At 38.1% G+C, this 25,234-nt stretch overlaps 1 protein-coding gene across 3 annotated transcripts in view; it reads left to right on the top strand.

Moving 5' to 3' along the window:
• The window catches only part of megf6a (multiple EGF-like-domains 6a), a 71,913-nt gene that overhangs the window by 29,710 nt on the left and 16,969 nt on the right, over positions 1 to 25,234 (top strand). For 2 of the 3 annotated variants that reach the window (XM_073875182.1, XM_055187783.2), the window contains exons 2-16: positions 2,268 to 2,390; positions 9,125 to 9,250; positions 13,050 to 13,172; positions 13,598 to 13,720; positions 13,842 to 13,979; positions 16,741 to 16,863; positions 17,201 to 17,323; positions 17,450 to 17,617; positions 18,732 to 18,863; positions 18,942 to 19,070; positions 19,803 to 19,931; positions 20,471 to 20,605; positions 20,685 to 20,819; positions 23,932 to 24,057; positions 24,763 to 24,894. In XM_073875182.1, the coding sequence (XP_073731283.1) occupies positions 2,268 to 2,390; positions 9,125 to 9,250; positions 13,050 to 13,172; positions 13,598 to 13,720; positions 13,842 to 13,979; positions 16,741 to 16,863; positions 17,201 to 17,323; positions 17,450 to 17,617; positions 18,732 to 18,863; positions 18,942 to 19,070; positions 19,803 to 19,931; positions 20,471 to 20,605; positions 20,685 to 20,819; positions 23,932 to 24,057; positions 24,763 to 24,894 (1,965 nt within the window). The remainder of the gene's footprint in view (positions 1 to 2,267; positions 2,391 to 9,124; positions 9,251 to 13,049; positions 13,173 to 13,597; positions 13,721 to 13,841; positions 13,980 to 16,740; positions 16,864 to 17,200; positions 17,324 to 17,449; positions 17,618 to 18,731; positions 18,864 to 18,941; positions 19,071 to 19,802; positions 19,932 to 20,470; positions 20,606 to 20,684; positions 20,820 to 23,931; positions 24,058 to 24,762; positions 24,895 to 25,234) is intronic. The other variant, XM_055187785.2, reaches the window with a different exon arrangement.

The following is a 25,234-nucleotide window of genomic DNA, read 5'->3' as shown; positions in this document are numbered from 1 at the left end:
CGCAGCAGGACTTCACAACACATCACTGCACCTGTACTTTCCATTCTGTATACCCTACAACTCATTATTTAATACCCCATACATTTTAAGCTAAGCATAACCACCAAGCCAGCCTTTGCATAGACATTAAACTGAACAAACAGCCAACAGCAACGGTTATACCTTAGACTGTAAAAAAAGATGGACGTAGTATCCATGACATCACCCATAGGTTTCTGATCTTTTTTGAAGCTTAAAGTAGGCGATAGGGGTGTAACGATTCATCGTGCAAATGCGCGTTTTCTCAATGAATGAATTTGAATGAATTACGGTGAAATCCAGGCACATTCGAACACCAGGGGGCGCTCCCGTGCAGAAACTCCCTTTGTGCCACACAAGAAGTAGCATTACAAATGCTATTCCAGGAAATGTCTACACATGAATATTTATACGCTGTTCTTCAAATTGTTTCAGGTATTTTCATGATAATAAAGAATATTTTGAATGATTTTGTTTAACGAGTGTTGCTTTTTTAAATGCACATTATAAACGACTCCGACTCATAATGATTTTAGATTGATAAGGACTTCCTACTGACCAAATGCCGTAATACAGGCACAAGCTGTGCATAAAACAAAGAATCGCAGCCTTGCGATTCAGAATCGATTTCAGACAGGCATTTTTAATGAGGACCGCGATTGAATCGTGATTGAATCGTTACATCCCTAGTAGGCGATGCCTGCTGTTGTCATCTTGGCCGCGCGTTACTGCACATCACTTGCGGATATCTGAAAATGGGTAAAAAGGCGGGACGTGATTGAAGCTGAGGTGACTGGTTGCTGAAACCACGCCCGCCTAGCTCGATTCTAGTGACAGCACTGACTTTTCAACCGTCACTTAAGTGGCCACACCCTTAATTATGCAGAACTTTAATGGACCCCAAAACGTATTAGTTTTAATACAGTTTAAAATTGCAGTTTCAAAAGACTCGTATTGGCTTCATCAAAGAGATCGGAAGGTTGCCTCTCAAGTTATACTCATAGCAATTTTCAGGAAATCAGTTGACTGCTTAGCTAGTCAGGCTAAGTACCAAAACACACTTGTAGCCAATCAGCAGTAAGGGGTTTGTCTACTAACCGACATCATTGCCTAGGTTGCGTATGTGTGGGGCGGGTCTATCAAAAGAAGGTCCAGATTCTATTCGGGTAGGGGGGTGTTTGTTTAGGTGATTTCAAATATCAACATTGGCTTTCAGAGATCATGCACCCCGCCTTTAATATTATTAATATTAGTCGAACTGATAAAGTTAATAATTTGCCCCACCCTTCCCCATGGCAGCCAAAATCACACAAAGCTGTAATACGGCTGCCGTACATTTCAGCTGGATGTGAATGGTTTATACACAGGGGGATGGTTCACCCCAAAATTTTAATTTTGTCATTTTCTCTACTACTGTTGTTACAAACCTGTATACATTTCTTGGTTCTGATGAACACGAATGAAGATATTTTCAGGAATGTTTGTAACCAAACTGATCATGACCCCCAGTTACTTCCATAGTAGAAAAAAGAATACTATGGAAGTGAATGGGGCTCATGAACAGTTTGGTTACAACAATATTCCTCAAAAAATCTTCCTTTGTTTTCATCAGAACAAAGAAATTTATCCAGGTTTGAGAGTGAGTAAATTATGAGAGAATGTTCATTTTTACATCATTGATCATAATAAAAAGAAGACAGTGTTTTAAACTGATAAAATTCATCATCCCAATATCAGACCTTTCCTGAACCATTTGTTATGGGATTAGCTGTATTACTGCATTTACATTGTGATGTGTAAAGGCAACAGTACTTTAAAGGTCAGACTAACTGCAGGATTTTGGTCTTGTTCTCAGCTATGTGATACATTGGACACACAAGACACCATACAAAAAGGTTATTCACTAAGTGCTTATTGCTTATTTTGACGGTGATGCATCGGCACATACGTGGACTTTAAGATTCCAATAGATGCCTACAGTACAAGCAAGCTGGATATTGAGTCGGTTTATTATGAACAACGTCTCATAGCTGTGTTTGAACTAAAGACCTTAAGTACGAAGAATCTGTATTGTGACTTAAAGAGCTTAGTGGTTTTGCATCTGCTTATATACAGTACAGTAGACATATTAGCTTAGGAGCATATGTGAAATAACTTACTTTGTGTTTACTTAAAGTTAGGTAAAGCTTATGCAAGAAACTGACCACTTTCCAAAGTCTGGTCTCATGTATCTACCTTTGTCTTTTTAGATATTGATGAATGCCAGGTACACAATGGAGGCTGCCAGCATAGATGCGTGAACACCAGAGGGTCCTACTACTGCGAGTGCAACCCAGGCTTTCGTCTTCACATTGATGGACGCACCTGCATAGGTGAGCCATTCAGGGGTCAGAGTTGACAGGCTGGATCACGTCCAAGGGTTTAGAGGCTGTAATTATCACAACCTAAGAAATGTTTGCTTTTGCAGAATGGTTTCAAAGTCCAAAGTGGGCAGGGTTCTCCAGTTCTTCAAAGTGGCCAGGGGTCTCCACCTTGTGCCATGGGAATCAAAGAGCTCCTTGTTTTCCTAGTAGTGGAATTTTTCCTACTGTTGCATACTGTACAGGCTTTGTCATGGTGAATTTATGATGGACCTTTGAGATGAACCAATTTCTTTGTCCATTGGACTGCCCTATTAAACCATCACAACCATCTTTTTAAAGGTGACAGTGGTGTAAAAGGCGTCAGGTGAAACTCAGCAGCTGGGAATGATGAAATCTTTCTGATAACTATTGCTCTCTAAAAAATGCTTGTTTGTTTCAAATTGTGATAAACAAATAGCTTAAAGGATTAGTCCATTTTCTTAAAAGAAAAATCCAGATAATTTACTCACCACCATGTCATCCAAAATGTTGATGTCTTTCTTTGTTCAGTCGAGAAGAAATTATGTTTTTTGAGGAAAACATTGCAGGATTTTTCTAATTTAATGGACTTTAATAGAGCCCAACATTTAATACTTAACTCAACACTTAACAGTTTTTTTCAACGGAGTTTCAAAGGACTATAAACAATCCCAAACGAGGCATAAGGGTCTTATCTAGCAAAACAATTGTCATTTTTGACAATAAAAATAACAAATATACACTTTTAAAGCACAACTTCTCGTCATGTAGATCCGGTCGTGATGCGCCAGCTGACACCACGCGATACGTCATGACGTCAAGAGGTCACAGAAGACGAACGCGAAATTCCGCCCCAGTGTTTACAAGTGTGTTGAAAGAGGACCGTTCCTACGTTGTTGTATGTCAACTGATACTAATTTATGTCTTTGTGTCAGTTTATTGTTTAAAATGGTCCGCAAATGTGCGTTTTATATATGTAACACGTGACCTCCATACGTCACTACGCATTTACGTTAGGTCGCTCTGGACCGGACCTAGACGAAAAGTTGTGGTTTAAAAGTATATATATTTTATTTTTCTTGTCAAAAATGACAATCGTTTCGCTAGATAAGACCCTAATGCCTCGTTTGGGACAATTTATAGTCCTTTGAAACTCAGTTGAAAAAAACTGTTAAGTGTTGAGTTAAGTATTAAATGTTGGGCTCTATTAAAGTCCATTAAAATGAGAAACACAACCTGAAAACCGATTACTGTTTGGTTTACCGAGGGTCTGATACAGTAGCACTGCACCCTGTTCATGTGTTTCAGCTGAATCAGCAGGGATCAAATCTTTTACTTTTCCAGGAGACCCAAAGTCCTTTCCATTTAGCCTCCAGACTCCTTTTTCAGTGTTTTCCAATACCAAACCAACTCTCCTAGAAAACCACAATTTAAACCAAAGCTATGCGGAAAGGAAATGTGAAGCTCTATGGATAAACCAGAAACAGATGCTAATTAATCAATGAAGGGTTTATACAGGATCTTTTGGTTTTGGTTAGCAGTCATTTGAGGAGCTGGTAATCTTGCTCATATATTACAAAGTGCAACACCGACAGGTAGACTTAATTATTTTGGTTCTTTGCTAAAATAAATATTAATTTTATCCTCCACTAGAATCCCTCTTGTAAATAAAATGTAAAGATTTCAGCTCTTTTCTTTTTCCCAAAACTTTTAACGAATTCTTTCCTGATTTATTTTGCCAGAGAATCAAATGTCTAAGGTGACATTTGAAAGCTGATTTGGACAATGTGCATGCATGCTGTATGTAAGGGCTTCTGAGGACAGACCACATTAAAGTTGACTGATAGGCCTGTTATGACTGTATATTTAGTCTGCATACTGATATATAGTGTGTGCTTTAATATTTAACAACTATGCAGCCAAAGTCTTGACTAGTTAAGATTCGTTTCATATGGAGTAAAATCCTCCCTGTGACGGTAAGACATCTTCACACTTATCATTATACGGTAAGTCCAGATGTGATGGTATGTTTACTGTATTATGTGTTTACCTGAGAAGCTGAACTTTATCTGAACCTGTCTGATGAAAGACGTGATTGAACGTTCCCAGGAACTCTGAAAGAGGGCGGAGAAACCCGATTAAGGCATTAGGACAACATCCGGACCATAGGGATAATGAAAGAGCCTTTAATTATAGCTTAGTGGACATTCAGAGCTGTATGGTAAAGAAGTTTTGCTTGCACTCCAATGTCTGTTATCAACCCTAAAAACAACCTGACCCTTTTCTTATCACCTCACATCAAATGGCTTTTTAATGATGCAGAACAAAACTATTTAAGATATTATAATTGGTTTCTGTCCTGAGATGGATATCGTCTTTGAAAAACAGAAGAACTATTCGAATCTAAACACTTGATTGAAATAAGAAGGATGTTTTATTTTCATCAAATACTCATGTTAGTCTTCAAAAAAATGCTGGTTTTAAATTATTCAGTTTTTAAAAATAGTAGTAATTTGGATGATTATTGTGAACAATGTTTTTGTTGACAGAAAAAAATATTAACGTTTCCAGCCTGATCTCACAGGAATTTGTGTGTATTTTATGGGTTGGCTAATTCGTATGAATTAGTACGAAGTAAGTCATACAAAAATGTACGATTATCATAAAAACAATAATGAAACCCCATCCCTAACCCCAACATCACAGGGGCGAAAGCAAATTGTACAAAAATATAAGTGCTGTCGTAAAAATTAATACGAATTAGCCACCTTGTAAAATACATACGAATTGCCATTAGATTGCGTTGAATATTTTACTTTTCCACTACTATAAGAACCATTCTTGACATTAAGGGCCCTATTTTAATGATCTAAGCGCATTGTCTAAAGCGCACAGCGCAACATCTAAATGGGCGGGTCCGAATCCACTTTTGCTAATTTAACGACGGGAAAAATGGTTTGTGTGCCGAGCGCATGGTCGAAAAGGGTTGGTTCTATTTTTTTAATGAGAATTGGGAGTATTTTGGGCGTAACGTGCAATAAACCAATGAGAGTCTCAGCTCTCATTCCCTTTAAAAGCCAGTTGTGCTGGCGCTATGTCTAATCCCTATTTAGATGACGGACTTTGTAAACTGAAAAACTAAGCGGAGTAAGAAGATCCCCAGTTTAAGATTAATGTTAAATAATTGTGTTGTTTTCACTTGTATTGAAATTGTTATTTTTTCATTAAAACCTTTAAAAATCGTTTTCTTTTAGTCATGGAAGTAAAAAAGCAGACTTTTAATTGCTTTAAATGTATGGCTATCCAAAATCATCAAAAAATAATTTACAAGTATGTAAGATAAGGTTTGTACTCTAAAAATACTTTATTTGTAACAAACAGGAGATAAAGATTTTACAAACGGCTCTCCGCACATTTCAACACTTGGACAGCGTCACAAGTTTTTTTTAAGCATTACTTAAAAATGTTTCTCATCTCACCATATCCACAGGTACAGAGTCATCATATACAATAAATCCGTGAGGTAGCATTTAAAAAAAAAAAACATTTAAAAACAGATGCATTTGTTTAAAGCAAAGCATTTATTTACTTACCAGGTTACAGGTGAAAGCAGCTCTTTGTGCCTTCTAACGTCTCATAATTGGTCCTCATTTAGGTCCAAGAGACTCAATAATAATCTTTTACATTAAATCCTTTAATCTTTCATATTTAAAAACGTTTTTGTGCTGTTGTGCATTCATGTGTGTGATAAGCAAACCCGCGTTTTCGTCCCGTTTATAGGCGCATGTTACTAATGTGCTCTTTAAATGACAAAAAACATATTGTGCCATTGACTTTAGACTTTAAACCAGGTTTTTGTTGGTCAATGGCGTAGTCTATTTTAGTTGCCTCAAAATAGCAAATGCATTTGCTATTTAAACAACGTGGCGCTAAACGTGAAAATTATAATTGCACAGGGTGGAAACTAGCGAAAGACACTTGCGTCGCGCATTGCGCTGCATTGCGCCGGGTGTAAGATAGAGCCCTAAGTGTTTTTACTTTTTATGACTTTTTAATAGCTGTTAAACATTTTAAAACATAACATAATATTGATGTAGACTTAATAATTTCCTTTTTATTTACATTCCTTGTCTTAAAGGGGCCGTGAATTGGTCGATTTTATTGCTTTATGACTTTGATTGATGTCTACTTATGCATTTCGCGTTGTTTTTACATTCAAAAACATCAAAAGCAATAAGTAATACGCTATTTTGTAACATGGATTAGTGGCTGTCTTGAGAAATGGTTCGTTTGAAGGGGCGGGCCGCATTGAAGACCTGAACGTAAACACCCACTGCTATGATTGGACAGCTTCATTCCCCGTCATTACATGTAGGGAAATGTTTTTAAAACATTAATGTGATAAAAATAGCAGCCGAACACAAATATGTTTGAGACACAAAAGATTCTGGGTGCTAAAGATGATACACATAAATGACAATACGTATATTAAAGTAGAAACAAAACTCGACGTGACTAAATTACCGTATAAAACACAGTAAGCGTGCATCCGAATCTAAACTGCGGCTAATAAATCCTTATCAATAACTTTGTATATTTCTATTGTGCTTGTGAGGTTGCTTTTACATTCACGTAATGTTAAATACCACAGTTATATGATAAAAAATAAGCTTTGTTGAGTGTTTGACCTTTCAAACGCAACTTGCCTAAATTACCGTATACAACACAGTAAACGGGCAACAGAATATTCATGTAATTCAAGCCAGAGGTGCTACCATGACATTTTAGATAATGTATGTGTGCTCTCATGAAAGAAAAGAACAGGCATGTGTTCAATTGATGCAAAACCCTGTGCGTCTAACATGTTTTCTTGACTCCTGCCAACAAAGAGGTATTTCTAAATTGCCTAAGGCCAGGATTAAGTGGATTTAAAAGTATTTGATAAATGTACATACGTGCCGAAAACATTCGGTTAATATCATTATCAGTAAAAGAGTGATTTTGATGGAGTGGAAGTCCACCCTAACGCCAAGTTTTCATAAATGGTTGGCTGAGATGGTTGCCGCACTTAAGCTTGAAAAGATACGCTTTTCCAGGGTCGATGCTTCTAAAAAATTTGAAAAAATCTGGGGTCCCTTCCTCGGGTATCTTTTTAAGAATTGAATTTGTTTGAGCATTTATGTAATTGAATGTATTTTTTCACTCTGTTTTATTTGATTACGCATGTCTTTGTTTAAGGTGTTTATTGTATCTGGTGCCTGTTTGTGGGGGGTGGGGGGTGGTTCTCCTTTTTTTGTTTTTCTTTGTGTATAGTATGTCTTTGTATACATTCCATATTCTTTCATCTGTTTTATGTTTACATGAAAAACGGTTATAAATAAAATATAAAAAAAAAATATATATATATATATAATTATCAGTGGCGGTCAGTGACTTCTTTATTCGAGGGCGCTCAATGCAAAGTTCGTTACAACATGTACGTAGCCCGTCATGTGTGTGGTTCGTAATTTCAAAATATGTGTTCTGCGCGTCGAGAGGTCCTGTGTGCATCACGTGTCTTGTCAAAGTGGATGCCTGCTGCAGAAAGGGTTTGTGATAGAGGAGATGCTCACGTTTGCCAGACACTTGCATGATCTTATGCGTAATCAGAGTTTACTGTTAAAGGAATAGTCTACTCATTTTTAATATTAAAATATGTTATTACCTTAACTAAGAATTGTTGATACATCCCTCTATCATCTGTGTGCGTGCAAGTAAGCGCTGGAGCGCGCTGCGACGCTTCGATAGCATTTAGCTTAGCCCCATTCATTCAATGGTACCATTTAGCACTTTTGGGAGTACTTCGACTCGCCTGAAAAGTCCGCTCCCCTTCTCCCTCTCATAATGGGAGAGGGAGGGTGTTACTGCGCAGAGTCGAAGTACTCCCATAAGTGCTATTACGCCATATAATATAGTTCCTCTTTTAAATCCGCTTAGAAAAGCGATACGTTTTATTTTGTACCACCAAACTTGCTCGTATAACTACTTGTCTTAAATGGGAAAAACGTTGATGTGTTTGGTCACTTCTAACTTTATCTCTAAATGGTAGCATTGAATGAATTGGGCTGGGCTGGGTGCTGTCGGGGCGTCGCGGCGCGCTCCGGCGCTTGCGTGGGCGCACACAGATGATGTAGGGATGTATCAACAATTCTTAGTTAAGGTAATAACATATTTTGATGTTGAAAATGAGTAGACTATTCCTTTAAGGGAGTGTCTTGCGTGTATTTTGTGAATGTGAGCGTCTCTTTTATCATAAACGGTTTTGATGGGTATGCAGCAGGCACTTATTTTTACAAAACACGTGATGCACATGGTTCACAAGACGCAACAAACACATATTTTGAATACACGAGCAACACACATGACACTCTGAACACTTATTTTGAATTTGCGCCCTTAGGGGTCATGAGCCGCCACTGATCATTATCTTAATTTAATTTCAATTATTTCTTTTATAGCTTTATCTTAGCTGTTGATCTTATTAAAGAACAAAAACAGTCTGAAAGTATTTGCTTTTTATTTATTGTGTATAATTAAATTAATAAAACTGCCTATTTTAAAAAGCTAAATCACATATTGTCTGTATACTTTCTAGCTGGCTCTTTCTCCAATGTTTTCAACACAGTTTCTGGACTCTTAACAATTCATAAAAGTGTTTGTCTCAGACCCTATTTTTCTGTCTGCAGCTGTCCTCTCATGTGCAGTGAATAATGGAGGATGTGAGCAGGAATGTGTTCAGCTTTCACCGGTTCACATCCAGTGTCACTGTAGACGCGGCTACCAGCTTACAGCCGATGGCAAGCGCTGCAGATGTGAGTCTTGCATTACTCATTTAGTTTAATGACAATGGCCGCACTGATTGAATTCAGAGTGTATTTACAGTAGTAATGACTAGTAGACTGTCATGATCCAAAAATTTTGTAAACAACTAAACTGTAAAATCCCAAATTTTCAACTATTGACTATAGTAGTAACTCTAATAGTGATACTATACTCAATAAACATGTGGTTAAAATTAAAGATGGGTCAAGCTGAGTGTTTCAGTTACAGTAATTCCCTGGACTTAGACTGCAGTTAGTGTGAGTCACTTAAGCATCCATATTTTAAACCGCTGGCAATTTGGCCAGTTTTCAAATAACACTTTTTACTGAGTAGCACTTACATTATTTAGACTACAGCATAATTTTCTTGGCTAACATGGTGTCGGTTCCAGTACGTCTGCCAAAATTCACATTCACTTCTGCCTGCCCCACAGATCCAATGCCCGGAAACTCACCAGCGACAGTTGTTTCCCTGTGAAGTGTTACCAGTGTTAGGTGAAGATAAGCAGAATGGAGAAAGTGATAATTATGTTTTTTAATGTAATAATATCTTAGATGGTGACGTAATGTTCATTTAAAATGAATGGGCAATATGATTTAATGGATAACAGTCATTTAATTTACTTTATCTTTGTGATACTACTTTAAAGGGGACATTTCACAAGACTTTTTTAAGGTGTAAAATAAATCTTTGGTGTCCACAGAGTACATGTGTGAAGTTTTAGCTCAAAAAAACATATAGATAATTTATTGAAACGTTTTAAAATTGCCACTTTGTATGTGTGGAACAATGCGCCGTTTTAGGTGTGTCCTTTTAAATGCAAATGAGCTGATGAAATGCAAACACTGATCGCCATGATAGTGGTTTGTTGAAATTGAAACTCAGTTGTGCTGTCAATAATTTTTTTCTCTGCAGTTCCATGCAGATTTAGGGGAGGTATTATTATAATAAGATCCCCTTCTGACATCACAAGGGGAGCCATATTTCAATGACCTATTTTTTCATGCTTGCAAAGAATGGTTTACCAAAACTAAGTTACTGGGTTGATCTTTTTCATATTTTCTAGTTTGATAGAAGCACTGGGGACCCAATTATAGCACTTAAAGGTGCAGTGTGTAAATTTCAGTGGCATCTAATGGTGAGGTTGTGAATTGCAACCAACGGTCTACGTCCACTGCTCACGTCTTGCTTTTTAAATGCATAGAGAAGCTACGGTAGCCGCCACCGGACAAACATGTCATACTCGTTGGAGACAACTTAGTAAAAAAGTTTGTCCGTTAAGGGCTTCTGTAGAAACATGGCTGCACAAAATGGCGGCTTCCATGTAAGGGGACCCTCTGTGTATGTAGATAAAACGTCTCATTCTAAGGCTATAAACACATAACGGTTCATTACAAAAGGTCTTTATACACCCCTGATAATTTAGTTTTGTATATTATTTTGCATTTCTGTCAAGAGATTCTTCTAAAAATTACACACTGCACTTTTAAACATAAATGCTTAAATTTTTTATGACATGTCCCCTTTAAAATTCTTACAGACAGCTTTTTCATAGGTTTTAATCACCAAAATGCGTGCACAGAGAATGTGATTGGTCGAGCCTGGTCAAGTTTGAAAAAATAAAATGGTGGCCAAGGAAGCGGGTGGAGCACAAATTTAATGTAAATAGAGTTATATTTTCACTTTATACACCTTTTAATTGCATTTCTAGTGAGAAATTAGTATTGTAGTTTTTAAATATGGGATTAGGTACGACAAAGGCGCCCCCTCTATTACACTCCCTATGAAGTCTGTTCGAATGTGTTTCTCGGAGCTGCCTTCATGCCTCCGAAGTTATTACCTCATGAGGCAGCAAGGCAACAAGTCAGCTGCCTAACCTTTGGGACGCAGCCATTGTGTCAGGCAATTATAGATATGTACACTAGATCAGTGGTTCTCAAACTGGGGGCCGGGGCCCTCAGGGGGGCCGCGAGATGGTGCCAGGGGGGCCCCAGTATTATGACATTTTATAAAATACATTAATTTATCATAAATTCTATGTAATGAAACCTCAGAAAAATAAGGCTCCTAACCAACAGCAATACGTTGTATAATTTAATGTTTTGTTTAATTTAAATGTTTAAGTTTTAGAATGTTTTATGTCATACATTTTCTTTTGGGGGGCGCAAAGGGATGCACCGTATCCAAGGGGGGCCGCACACCGGAAAAGTTTGAGAACCACTGCACTAGATGTCACCTTGGCTACGGCAGTTCATTGGACCGAATGCGTCAAATAGAACCGCCATCTTGAAACAGGGGAGCCCTGCATCAGCGTCATTGTAGGCAATGGTGTAATGGAAATAAAATCACCATAACTTGTCATGAATGTGATTTTCTAGGTTTTCTTTTTGTTCGTTCCAACAGTCAGACATGTATTTAGCATTGTGTCCAGAAAAAAAGAAAGTTTTGATATTATGAAAATCTACTCTTTCTAACTATAATGCATAGTGCTAGTAGGTCTAACATCTATACGCAGCACAAAAGTCCCGCATCATCCATGAATTCTAAGTACAGGCGGAGATAGTAGCATTACCTAGCTACTTTCTATGACAAGACCTCTGTTCAAAAATGGCGCCAGTTTTGACGCATGCTTATGCTGAGTTTACACCAACCGCGTTTCAGGCGTCTACCACGCCTAGTTTGCCGCTTGAACAGTTTGAATGCATTTGCGCATGTAGAGCGGAGTAGACGCGCGGAAAAAGCAAGCATTTGACGCGCGTCAGAGGCAAACTCCGCTTCTTGTGGGAGAGGCAAATGCTATGCGGTTGTCTGTTTGCAAGATGACTGATGTTGATTGTGCATTTATCGAGAGAGTTACTGGTTTGTATTTGGTAACTACTATAGGGGGAAAATAAACAGCGCGGGTCGATAAACGTCACGTGACTCAAAAGTAAAATGTGTATTTACAACTTACCAGGTTGCCCAATGTCCTCACTGACACTCTTCCAAGCGAAGTCCTTTTTATTCCTGTCTCCTCTATAGAAATAAGAACTTGTGTCATATAGCTCCGGGTGACTGCTTACGGACAATATCAAGCGTTGGTTGAATGAGTGACTCCTGATTGGTTAACGCGGCACGAAATTCCGCCAAAGTTCAAATTCGTAAACTCGGGCGTCAGCCGCAAATTCACGTGAACCGCAAAATGCACAAAAAGCACCATTAGCGCATACCGCGCACAATGCTCAACTCGCGCGAATGAGGCGGAAACGCATCTTCCGTGCCGCGCCGAACGCCTCTTCCGCACAGCGGGACCTCCTGACGCGTGTCAACGCGTCTTCACATTGACTTAACATTGAAATCACTCGCGCTTCACGCCTCTACCGCGGTTGGTGTAAACGCAGCATAAGAACCCCAATGCGACATCTAGTGTATATATCTAGACATGTTTGTCCTGTGGCAGCTACTGTAGATTCTCTTTGCCTTTCGAAATATAGGTTGGTTGCAATTCACAATCTCACCACTAGATGCTGACTAAAAACTTATACTGGACCTTTAAATTAAACAAAATTATAAATAGAAAAAAATGTTTTAAAAAATCAATTCAGGGAGCAAAAAGTGCCCTGAATCATTTTTGCTATAGACAGCAAAATAACTTTGCAGAAGAGCGTTGGCCAGGAAAGTTTGAAAAAATTGAGAAGACTACAGGAAGCTATTTGTGTGTTAATAATAAGTGATTGTATGAGAGAGAGAGAGAGAGAGCAAGCCAGTAACATGACTAATAAGATCTGACTTAAACATCATATGTTTCAGTGAGGAACCCATGTGCAGAAAGGAATGGCGGCTGCATGCATTTATGTCACAGTGATGGCGGTCAGGCAGTGTGTGGCTGTCACCAAGGATTCACGCTGGCCGCAGATCAGAAGAGCTGTCAAGGTAAATGCTTGTGAAGGATCTGAATGCTAGGGTTCAATTTCACTGTCATGGAAAGTATCGAATGATTCTCTTTTTCCGACGTTTAAAAAAAGTTTTATTTCTACTTTATAAAAAAACTGAGAACAGTGAAGCACTGTGTTTCATTAGGAGAAAGCTGAGATTTGTGAAATATTGCTTGATACTTAGATACTAAGCAGGGTTTTCCAGTCTGACAGAACTGCTGTTGCGGTTAACATGAGAGGAAACTTTTGGGTGGGCGCTGAAATCAATGAAGTTCATACGAAGGAAACTTTCATAGAAAGTGACTCAACAAGCTTGGGAAGCTTGAAGGCACATTGTGGTCTCCACACTATGTAGTAAATATCTATGAAAACAGAAAACTTGTTCTGATCTGTCATGAATTACATGTAATGGATATGTTACAGATTTGGACGAGTGTGAAACGGGGCAGGCAGCTTGTGCTCATAGTTGCCGAAACACCCCGGGATCTTTCTCCTGTGTCTGCAGTCCGGGATACGAGCTGGGCTCTGATGGCAGAAAATGCTACCGTGAGTGACTGCTGAGCAAAGACCCCATGCCATAGATAAGTTTAGCTGCTATATCACAAAACATTCATGATAAATAAGAGGGTTTGTGTGATTGTATTTCTGTATGCACAATGTACTGCAGGTATTGAAATGGAGATTGTAAACAGTTGTGAGTCTGATAATGGAGGCTGCTTGCACCAATGTCACCATGGCACAGCTGGACCTGTCTGCAGCTGTAATCAGGGTTATCAGCTTGCTGAAGACCTCAAAACTTGTTTAGGTGAATATACAGTGTGGTGTTAAACTGATATTACAGTATATATACTTATTATATATGACACTCTGTTTGTCTGCAAAGTCTCAATCTAATTATGAGATTAGGAACATCAAAGTTTGACATGACCTTACTTTATTATATTAAAGATATTATGTTATATTTTCACAGAATGTCGTTTACATTATGTAGGACAGGGATGGGAACCCTTGGTCCTGGAGGGCCACTGCCCTGCAGAGTTTAGTTCCAATCCTATTCAAACACACCTGCATTTCATTCATAAGACTTTGATTAGATTTATCAGGTGTGTTTGATTAGGGTTGTAACTAGACTCTACAGGACAGTGCTCACTTTTCAAAAAACAGCCTTCAGTGCCCACAAATTTACAGAGCGTTTTGGTTGGAAATGAGAAAATTGTCAAAATACAACATCGGACTGACGTCAAGCTCTAGTGTCGTGCAGACATTCCATTTCGGTTGGAAATGAAAATTTGGTTGACGTCAAAACCTAACGTCGGCTTGACGTCAAAACTCAATGCCGGCTTAACGTCAAGCCCGAATGTTGGCCTGATGTCCAGATCTAATATCGGTCTGACGTCCAGATGTAATGTCGTGTTAACGTCAAAACCCGATGTCTGATTAACATTAAAACCCAACGTTGGCCTGACATACAGATCTAATGTCATGTTAATGTCAAAATCCAATGCCGGATTAGGTTAAAACCCAACGTTGGCCTGATGTCCAGATCTAATGTCGTGTAAACGTCAAAACCTAATGTCGGATTAATGTTAAAATCCAACATTGGCCTGATGTCCAGATCTAACCTCGGTCTGACGTCCAGATCTAATGTCGGTCTGACGTCCAGATCTAATGTTGTGTTAACGTCAAAACTCGATGTCGAATTAACGTTAAAACCCAACGTTGGCCGGACATCCTGATCTAATGTCGTGTTAACGTCAAAACCCAATGCCGGATTAGGTTAAAACCCAACGTTGGCCTGATGTCCAGATCTAATGTCGTGTAAACGTCAAAACCTAATGTCGGATTAATGTTAAAATCCAACATTGGCCTGATGTCCAGATCTAACCTCGGTCTGACGTCCAGATCTAATGTCGGTCTGACGTCCAGATCTAATGTTGTGTTAACGTCAAAACTCGATGTCGAATTAACGTTAAAACCCAACGTTGGCCGGACATCCTGATCTAATGTCGTGTTAACGTCAAAACCCAATGTCGGATTAAGGTTAAAATCCAACATTGGCCTGATGACCAGATCTAACCTCGGTCTAACGTCCATATCTAATGTCGTGTTAACGTCAAAACCAAATGTCGGAGTAACGTTTAAACACAACAATGGCCTGACGTCCAAATCTAATTTCAGCCTGACATCCAGGTCTAAAGTCAGATTACCTTAAAAACCCAACGTCGGCTTAACGTCAAGCCCTAATATCGGTTTAACGCCAGATCTAATGTCGTGTTAACGTCAAAACCCAATGTCGGATTAAGTTTAAAACTAAACCCAAGGTTGGTCTGACATCCAGATCTAACATCGGTCTGACGTCCAGATCTAATGAACTGTTAAGGTCAAAACCCAATGTCGGAGTAACGTTAAAACCCAGTGTTGGCCTGACGTCCAATTCTAACGTCAGCCTGACATCCAGGTCTAAAGTCAGGTTGACTTCAAAACCCACGTCGGCTTGATGTCAAGCCCTAATATCGGTCTGACGTCCAGATCTAATGTCATGTTAACGTCAAAACCCAATGTCGGATTAAGGTTAAAACCAAACCCAAGGTTGGTCTGACATCCAGATCTAACATCGGTCTGACGTCCAGATCTAATGAAGTGTTAAGGTCAAAACCCAATGTCGGAGTAACGTTAAAACCCAACGTTGGCCTGACGTCCAAATCTAATGTCAGCCTGACATCCAGGTCTAAAGTCAGATGACTTTAAACAGGCTTGTGCAAAATTCAGAATTGAATTGAGAATGACTTCTAAATTCCAATTCAATTCTTGAATTTGAATTGAATTTGAATTGATGTCAAAAACAGGATCTAGAATTACAATTCGAATTTGAATTAAAGGAAGCAGAATTACAATTCAATAGAAATTCAAAGAAATTCATATACATATTATACAGTAAGTGAAGTGTTAAAAGTGAAGCTTTCATTATGTCAGATATGATTGCATTACATATTCTATAAATTATATTAGTTTGAACAACTTGTACAGATTACATTAACAGGAAATGTTTTCCCCCAGCAATTAATGTTATAGTCACATAACAAATGATTAAGTTAGATTTTTTTTGTAATTGTAATTTTGTGGAACACGATGGAACATGACTTTATTTCCCAGAATGCTTTACTTTAACCAAAGAAATTTAAAATGGTTGCCAAACAATTTTCCAAAGTAACTTTCCTAACACTGAATGTATGTGAGATTATTTCTGTTGTGTGACTGTGGAATTTCTTTGAATTGCCATGAATTTAATTCCACTTCCTGTCATTCCAATTCAAATTCAAATTCAACTTCCTGTAGGGCGGAGTCAATTCAATTCAAATTCCAATTCATGAATTGAATGGAGGCCAATTCTGAAATTCTGAATTGTGCACAAGTCTGACTTTAAAACCCAACGTCGGCTTGATGTCAAGCCCTAATATCGGTCTGACGTCCAGATCTAATGTCGTGTTAACGTCAAAACCCAATGTCGGATTAACATTAAAACCCAATGTTGGCCTGACATTTATTAAGTTTGTCTTGTCTTTTAGACTTGGAGGAATGTGAGGAAGAAACGTCATGTTGTGAGCAGGACTGCACAAACTATCCTGGAGGTTATGAGTGCCACTGTAGAGCAGGATACAGACTCAACTCAGATGGCTGTGGATGTGATGGTAACACAACCTGCTTACTATCTATTGTGAAAACAATGAAGATTATGTCTCATAATCTAAATATAAGATTAGGAGCATTAAAGATTAATATCAGTCTTTGATTTCACTTAAATTTTCATCTTTGACATGGTCTTACTGAGACAATATTAAAGATATCAAGGTTATATTTTCACAGAATGTTGTTTACATTATATGGGATAAAATCAAGAAAAAAATGACTTGCTAGCTGTGTTTTTACAGACAGGGCCACAATATCTTATGAGTTCTGTGTTAGCGCTGTCTCTGTGCTAAAATAATCACAGTGCATTCATGTTTATTGTTTTCCACTGGTGTACAGATGTAGATGAGTGTCTGTCTGATAATGGAGGCTGTGAGCACACCTGCCAGAACACAGCCGGCTCCTATCACTGCTTCTGTCGATTTGGAAACCGGCTCGCTGAGGATAGACACTCCTGTGTGCGTGAGTACTGTTTGACTTTCAGTTAAGTGTTATGTTGGACATGATGTTAGCATTGTTGATGATGACAAAATGAATCATTATTTCCACTCTTCTCTTTATATGATTCACTATTTCTGCTCTCTGTAGCTCTGGAGAGAGCGGTCGAGGAGCTGTCTAGTCCAGTGGTGGTTGAAAGACCTCTCATTCATCTTACGCTCCTCCAGGACTACCCACAACCCCTAGAACGCTTTAATGACTATGAGGAAGACAGCTTTGGGGAACTGCGGGCAGAAAGCACAATCTCTGAAAAATTTGGTTTGTTGTTATGTCTCTTCATATGGCAAGCATTACGTCCTATTAGTATTCCCCCCAATAAGTGTAAGAGATTTAAAGAAATTACAGCAACTTTCCTACACTGTTTGTGCTGTGGACATGACGGATACCTCAAATTGTGCAATTTGTTATGGAAAAGCGTGCCATCTTAAGACTTTTTTTGAAAATATTCTCATTTTCCAGCTCCCCTAGAGTTAAAGCCAATTCAGCTGATTTCCGGGTCTGGCACTACCACTTTTAGCATAGCTTAGCATAATCCATTGAAACTGATTAGACCATTAGCATTCCGCTAAAAAATAACCAAAGAGTTTTGATATTTTTTCTATTTAAAACTTGACACTTCTGTAGTTACATCATGTACTTAGACCGACAGAAAATAAAAAATTGCAATTTTCTAGGCTGATATGGCTTAGAACTATATTCTCATTTTGGCGTCATAATCAAGGCCTTTACTGCTGTAACATGGCTGCAGGAGGCGCAATGATATTACGACGCCAAAAATCATCCTCTAAGTAACTTTCAATGGCATGGGACTATTTTCGGGCACTGCGTTCAATGGATTGTGCTAAGCTATGCTAAAAGTGCTAACGCCAGACCCGGAGATCAGCTGAATGGATTCGAAAATGGTAAAAATCAAATGTTTAACTCTAGGGGAGCTAGAAAAAAAGTGGAGTGTCCCTTTAAAGGAAAAATGTGACCAATACCAGAGTGGGATTTTTTAGACTTTTGAATTCGGATTGTATGCAACTAAATTCTGGGCCAGCACTGGGTCAAAAAGGGATGAACCCAACCTATTGGGTTGTAATTTAACATGCTGGGTTGTTTTAACGCAAAATGAATTGTTTCAACCCATTGTTGGGTCAAATATAAACATTTTCTAGATTAATTAAACCCAACGTCTTGGTTTTTCCCTTTTTGACTCAACCCAGCATTTTTGTGTAGCAACACCCTTACAACTGCATAGGAGCATGCTAAAAAACACCTTAGCAACCATATATCAATGCCTTGGTAACCATGCGAAACACCATGAACATTTTGTTTAAAATATGGAGGAGGAGCCAGCCTACTGACCCATGACACCCTGTGTTCTTTTCAGTGTGCCTGAATGGGACATTTGGCCACGATTGCAGCTTGACATGTGACGACTGTTCCAATGGCGGATTTTGTAACGTGGAGAGAAACGGTTGTGAGTGCCCTGATGGTTGGACAGCGATCATTTGTAACCAGAGTATGTTCATTATAAGATTCCGTAATAAGGGATTTAATTTTATAATTGCTATGAATAAAGTTTACTTGCTTATTTCAGCTTGTCCGGAGGGCACATTTGGCAGAAACTGTGCTTTTACTTGTAAGTGCAAAAATGGTGGTAACTGCCACCCGGTGAGTGGAAAATGCCGCTGCCCACCTGGAGTCAGTGGAGACCTGTGCCAGGATGGTGAGTGACTGCTGGATCAGAAAACAATCTGTGCCATATGTTAAATCCAGGCTAAAGATTTTTAATTCCTAAATCTCACATTCATTTCAATCTTACTCAGTCAGTATTAAAGGGGACATATCATGAAAATCTGACTTTTTCATGTTTACAGTAAGTGCTATAATTGGTTCCCCAGTGCTTCTATCAACCTAGAAAATTTGAAAAAGATCAATCCAGTAACTTAGTTTTGGTAAACCATTCTCTCCAAGCATGTGAAAAAAATAGGTAATTGAAATTTTGCTCCTCTTGTGATGTCAGAAGGGGATAATACCGCCCTTAATCTGCATTATCCAACCACAGCACTGCCATTTAGTGCAGAGATCAGCTCATTTGCGTTTTAAAGAACACACCGAATAATGGCACATTTTTGCTCACACAAACAAAGTGGCAATTTTAACATGCTATAATAAATTATCTATATGGTAGTTTGAGCTAAAACTCTACATGTGTACTTTGGGGACACCTTAAAAAAGTATTGCGAAATGTCCTCTTTAAAGATATCAAAGTTATATTTTCACATACTGTTCTTTAGGACGATTTTATGTAGAGAACAGTATCACATATCTGATGTTTAACTTATGTAAAGACTTAGACGTAAATAACATCAGTATCATTATTAGTTTGTTATATATTAAATGTGGGTTTAATATACATTTTTTAAGATTAATGCAGTTTTCACTCTGTTGTTCTCAGGCTGTCCAAAGGGACTTTATGGAAAGCATTGCAACAAGAAATGTAACTGTGCTAACAATGGACGCTGTCACCGCACATATGGAGCCTGTTTGTGTGACCCAGGGCTCTACGGCAGGTTCTGTCACTTACGTAAGTTCAGAATATCAGACCACAACATTGACTCATACTGTTTACACACAATGCGATTTACCCGAGTAAGCTGTTTATGATTAAGCAATCTTGTGTGATTAAGTGGAAGCAAGCAAATCATGTTGCAGTTTTACAATCTGACAATTGCCTTTAAAGGTGCAATTTTTAGCGACATCTAGTGGTGAGGTTGCAAATTGCAACCAACAGCTCAGTCCACTGCTCACCCCCTCGATTTTGAAACACATAGAGAAGCTACGATAGCCGCCACCTGACAAACATGTCATCGTCGGAGACAACTTAGTAAAAAAAGTTGTCCATTAAGGGCTTTTGTAGATATATGGCGGCACAAAATGGCGACTTCCATGTAAGGGGACTCTCTGTGTATGTAGATAAAAAGGTCTTGTTGTAAGGTAATAAACACATAACGGTTTATTATGAAAGGTCTTTATACACCCCTGATCATATAGTTTTGTATATTATTTTGCATTTCTGTCAAGAGATCCTTCTAAAAATTACACACTGCACCTTTAACTTTTAAGCTTGCCCCAAGTGGTCATATGGATCTGGCTGCTCAGCAGAATGCCAGTGCGTGCAACAAAATACAATTGAGTGCCATCGGCGCCATGGGACCTGCATGTGTAAGCCCGGCTATCAGGGAAAAACCTGCAACCAAGGTCAGTTGAGAAATTATAAGTCACTTGACTGACTGCGTAAGGATAAGGGCAATTTTCATTGTTGTCTTCTGGTCTTTAGAGTGTGATGCTGGTTACTACGGTCCTGGATGCAAGTCAAAATGCCAGTGTCCAGCAGGAGTGTCCTGCCATCACACGACCGGACAATGTCACCATCAGTGCCCAGCCGGTCTGCTCGGAGACAACTGTGAGCAAGGTGAGTTTAAAGAAAAACTATTTTCTTTTACTATGTTCTTACCTCAGCTTAGACAAATTAATACATACTTTTTTCTTTTTTTTTCAATGCGTGCACTTCATCTTTGTACAGCGCGTCGTGAATGTGTTAGCATTTAGCCTAGCCTCATTCATTCCTTAGGATCCAAAAAAAGGATGCATTTAGAAGCCACCAAACACTTCCATGTTTTCCCTATTTAAAGACTGTTGCACGAGTACGTATGGTGGCGCAAAATAAAATGTGGCAACTTTTTAAGCGAATAAAAAACGAAAACTATATTGTATGGCAGGTTAGCCATACAATATAGTTCTTAATTTTTTTATTTGCTTAAAAAATTGACACGTTTTATTTTTTGCCACCATACTTACTCGTGTAACTACTCATGTAACAGTCTTTAAATAGGGTAAACATGGAAGTGTTTGGTGGCTTCTAAATTCATCCTTGTTTGGATCCTAAGGAATGAATGGGGCTAGGCTAAATGCTAATACATTCACAACGCGCGGTGCAAAGATTAAGTGCACGCATTGAAAAAAGATAGGGATGTATTAATTTGTTTAAGTTGAGGTAAGAACACAGTAAAATATTGAAAAACTGTGGTGTTTTCCTTTCAGTAATGTTTTTTTGCTGGAATTCAGTGACTTTAAGATTTTAAGAGACATTCCATTAAAGTGTATTTACGGACATTGCGTTACTTTGAGTCATCGTGTAAGTCTCATCGACTAGCAAAATAAATAATGTGAGGGGAAATAGGCCATATACAGCTGCCAAATACTGGAATACATGATGGAAATTCTTTTATCTCCTGCTTGAATGTTTTTATGAACATGAATGTTAAAATCTAGAAATAATATTTAAACCCTGCCTGTTACAAAATGACATTTTGAAAAGCTGAATTCTCCTTGCCTTTTGGATTAAAAAGTAAGAACTATGTTGATATATTTTAACAGCATAAAAATACATTACAAAAATTGTTATAGTAATGCACATACAGTATGAACAGCCTATATTTACTGTACATATCAACAACACTCACTTAGTATTCAGCAATAGCCATGCCAGAAAACAAACGCATGGTTTACTACTCTGATACAAATCAAACCTTATATTGTATAAACATCCCAAAGCAATCTGTTTAATATTAAGGGTCAGAAAATTTGCATTTTAACTACATGCTCTTAAAGTATGATATACTACAAAACTAAAGGTGGCCCTGCTGGCTTCAATTTATTTATGATTTCTGGGCAAAATGACAGTCAGATTTTTTCAATAATATATGCTTATGAGTAGTGGTACTAGTGCCGTTCATAAACAATACAGCAGGCCAAATCCCGAACAGCCTTCCATGCCTGATTCCACTCCACCTGGCAGGGGGCACGGAAATATCCGGAATATTTTTACAGAAACAGTGAGCTGGCAGTCAAACATCACAACCTGGAAGTCATTAAATGATCAGAGTGCAGCGTCTGCCATCAATTAGGAACAGCGGGCTGTGTAGGGAGTCATTTTGGCTTGTTTCTGCATTATGGTTATTGCCTCTGCTGTTTCTTCTGTTTTTTGACCTTTCCATTCAGTATTTTGGACAGTCTGAGACCAAGAGCAAAGATATAGAATGACAATCTCAGTATGGTCACCGTTGGTTGGTGCGCTTCTAAAGGCCGGCACACAATAACATAACACGCAGTGTTCCTGCTCATGTTAATATTGAGTACCTTTAGAGTAGTATTGCATCCTTCATATCTCTGAAAAATCTTTAGTTTTATCAAATGTATTGCTACTTTCCCAAAAAACCTAAGCAAAACATTATCCCACTATCTCTGGACAACTTATGATTCCCTTTATGTTCATGTCATTTGCATTATATGGACTTACGTTTGCCAACATAACACAGACATACTTACCAGCCTGCTACACATGACCCGGTTGGGACCGCCCTATTTCAACGAAATCCAGCTTTAAACAAACACTTTGTTAAAAAATATATGTGTATTTTGTGTCAGCTCATTTTTAAGTCGTCCTTGAAGACATATCTGTTCTCTGTAGCCTTTGAATAGATTACAAATTATGTATTGATGTTGATAAAATTATGTTTTTTTTTTAACTGTTTTTAATATTTTTATTCATTTGTAAAGCACTTTGGCTCAACCTTTGTTGTTTTTAAATGTGCTATAAAAATAAAGGTTGACTTGACTTGAGCTCTTGGTTGGTGTGTGTGTGTGCTATTCCCGGTGAAGTGCCCATATAAGGACTTCCACTGTACTTCCAGCACTGAAATTGCCCATTAAAGAAATAAAGCAAGATTGTTACGTATAAATCTTTCATGTTAAAAAAAAACTTTCTGAAACTGGTACGAACCCTGGCAAAGTGCATTCGGCACAGTCATACGTCCAAGTGCTTGTCATCCATTAGAGATTTTCTTCAAGTTTGGTACTTTTCAACTACTTTCACTACCAGCATTCCTAAACTCATCAATAACAACAATTTGGAAACTCCTGCCTAACAAATTTCAATCATGTATAGTTAGACAAATAAATAGTTTAATTTTTAAAGAAAAACACATTGCTTTCATTATTGATGTCAAAGTTTATGTATCCAATCAGAGTCTGGTATTCTGGCGTAAAACATTTGTCACTTGATAAAAAATATTTATGACTTTAGGTTGAGAAATGTTCCACGGGTATGCATTATTTTTCGATAAACGCACACCTGACCTGTCAAATGTCTTAAAATATCCACCAGAGCAATGTCTTAGCAATGTCTGTGGTAACCATATAAGCCAAAAAATTGACTCCGGTCCTTTAAATTATTTAAAAAATAATACACACTTGATTAACGTTGTGCTGCATTACCTACTTGGTTGTGCGTTATTTTTTTAATAATTCAATGATGCGTCATTAATTATTCATTACATGGCCTCATTCTCAACATGCATAATCTTAATAATGTTCGATGCTCAATTTTATTTACTTTTTTGCACTAAACAGTTTTGGTCACTACCTGATGTTCAGTATAAAATCTGTTTACTTCTCTAACTCCAGGTTTATTTGACACCATTGACATCATTCTGTAACAAAGTGTATTGAACTGACTTTAACAGAGTGTCCTGTGGGACAGTTCGGAGCTGGATGCTCCCAGTCTTGCCATTGTAATGGAGCCCCATGTGACTCTGTAACCGGACAATGCCACTGTCCCGCCGGGCAGACAGGAGAACACTGTGAGAAAGGTACGAATGTCACACTGTGAAATACTTACAATTTATAGACAGAATGTAGTATGGTATCATGCAATGTTGTTGAGTTTTTACTGTAGGTAAGACAACCATCATGTTCACTTATCCCAAATGTATCTGGAATCACAATTTACATGCCATTTTCTCTGAACCATATTAAACAAGACAATCTGAGCTCTAGCCATGTTTAGGAAAGAGGCGAAAATTGTTCTGCCATTAATGGGTTTTCATTCTGTTCTGTTTTGGAGTGGAGGATGTAGTTTTAAATGGAGAAATTACTGTAGAGGTATATTATTAGTTACAGTTTGTCGAGCCAAACATCACAGACCTAAATGTGGTTATGAATGTCTCCTCAAGGGCCACTCGATTAGAGGAAAGCATGAGAACATAATGAGACAGAAGACAAGCCGTGCCACTGGACAGTTAACAAGCCGACAAGGAATATTAGCTGTAAATGAGCAGTCTGTGACTTCCAACTGAGTAAAAATATATGTGTGTGTGGTTATATATATATATGGCCTTTATAATTAGATTTTGCATTTAATAGCCTTGGAAATAAAAAGCATCTTTTTGAAAAATAATCATTGATGGATTTTGAAAGTTTTTTATTTATATTGTACATTTTATTAAAAAGCATATTTTTAACTTGATCTCATCAATGTAATGGAGCATAGTATAACTTGTTAAGTTTATTTTCAGACTGTGAAGAGGGTCGATGGGGTCTGGGTTGCACAGAGCTGTGCCCTAAATGTGACAATGGTGGAGTGTGTGACAAACAAAATGGATCATGTGTTTGTCTGCCAGGATACATGGGAAATCTCTGTGAGAATGGTGAGCTCGGCATTTTTATTAAATCTTAATCTTAACCTTTAGGGCCAGTTTTCAACAGGGTTTAGATTAATCCAGGACTAGATCTTAGTTATGACAGGACATTTAAATGCCCGGTAGTTTTTACAAACATACTTTACAAAAAACAATGGCACTGATGTAGGCTAAGATATGTCAGTGCAAGGTGTTTTAAAATGAAGGCAGATCAAACATGCATTTAGTTTGGGACTACAATAAGCACTTTTTGGGAAACCACCCCTTAGGCCTGGTTTCACAGACAGGGCTTAGATTAAGCTAAGATTAGGCCTTGGTTAAATTAGGACATTTAGACTTTTATAAATGT

Source organism: Misgurnus anguillicaudatus, chromosome 13 (genome assembly GCF_027580225.2).
Source record: "Misgurnus anguillicaudatus chromosome 13, ASM2758022v2, whole genome shotgun sequence".
Lineage (NCBI taxonomy): Eukaryota > Metazoa > Chordata > Actinopteri > Cypriniformes > Cobitidae > Misgurnus > Misgurnus anguillicaudatus.
Note: the sequence above shows the minus strand (reverse complement) of the source record. Positions and strands in the feature narration are given on the sequence as shown.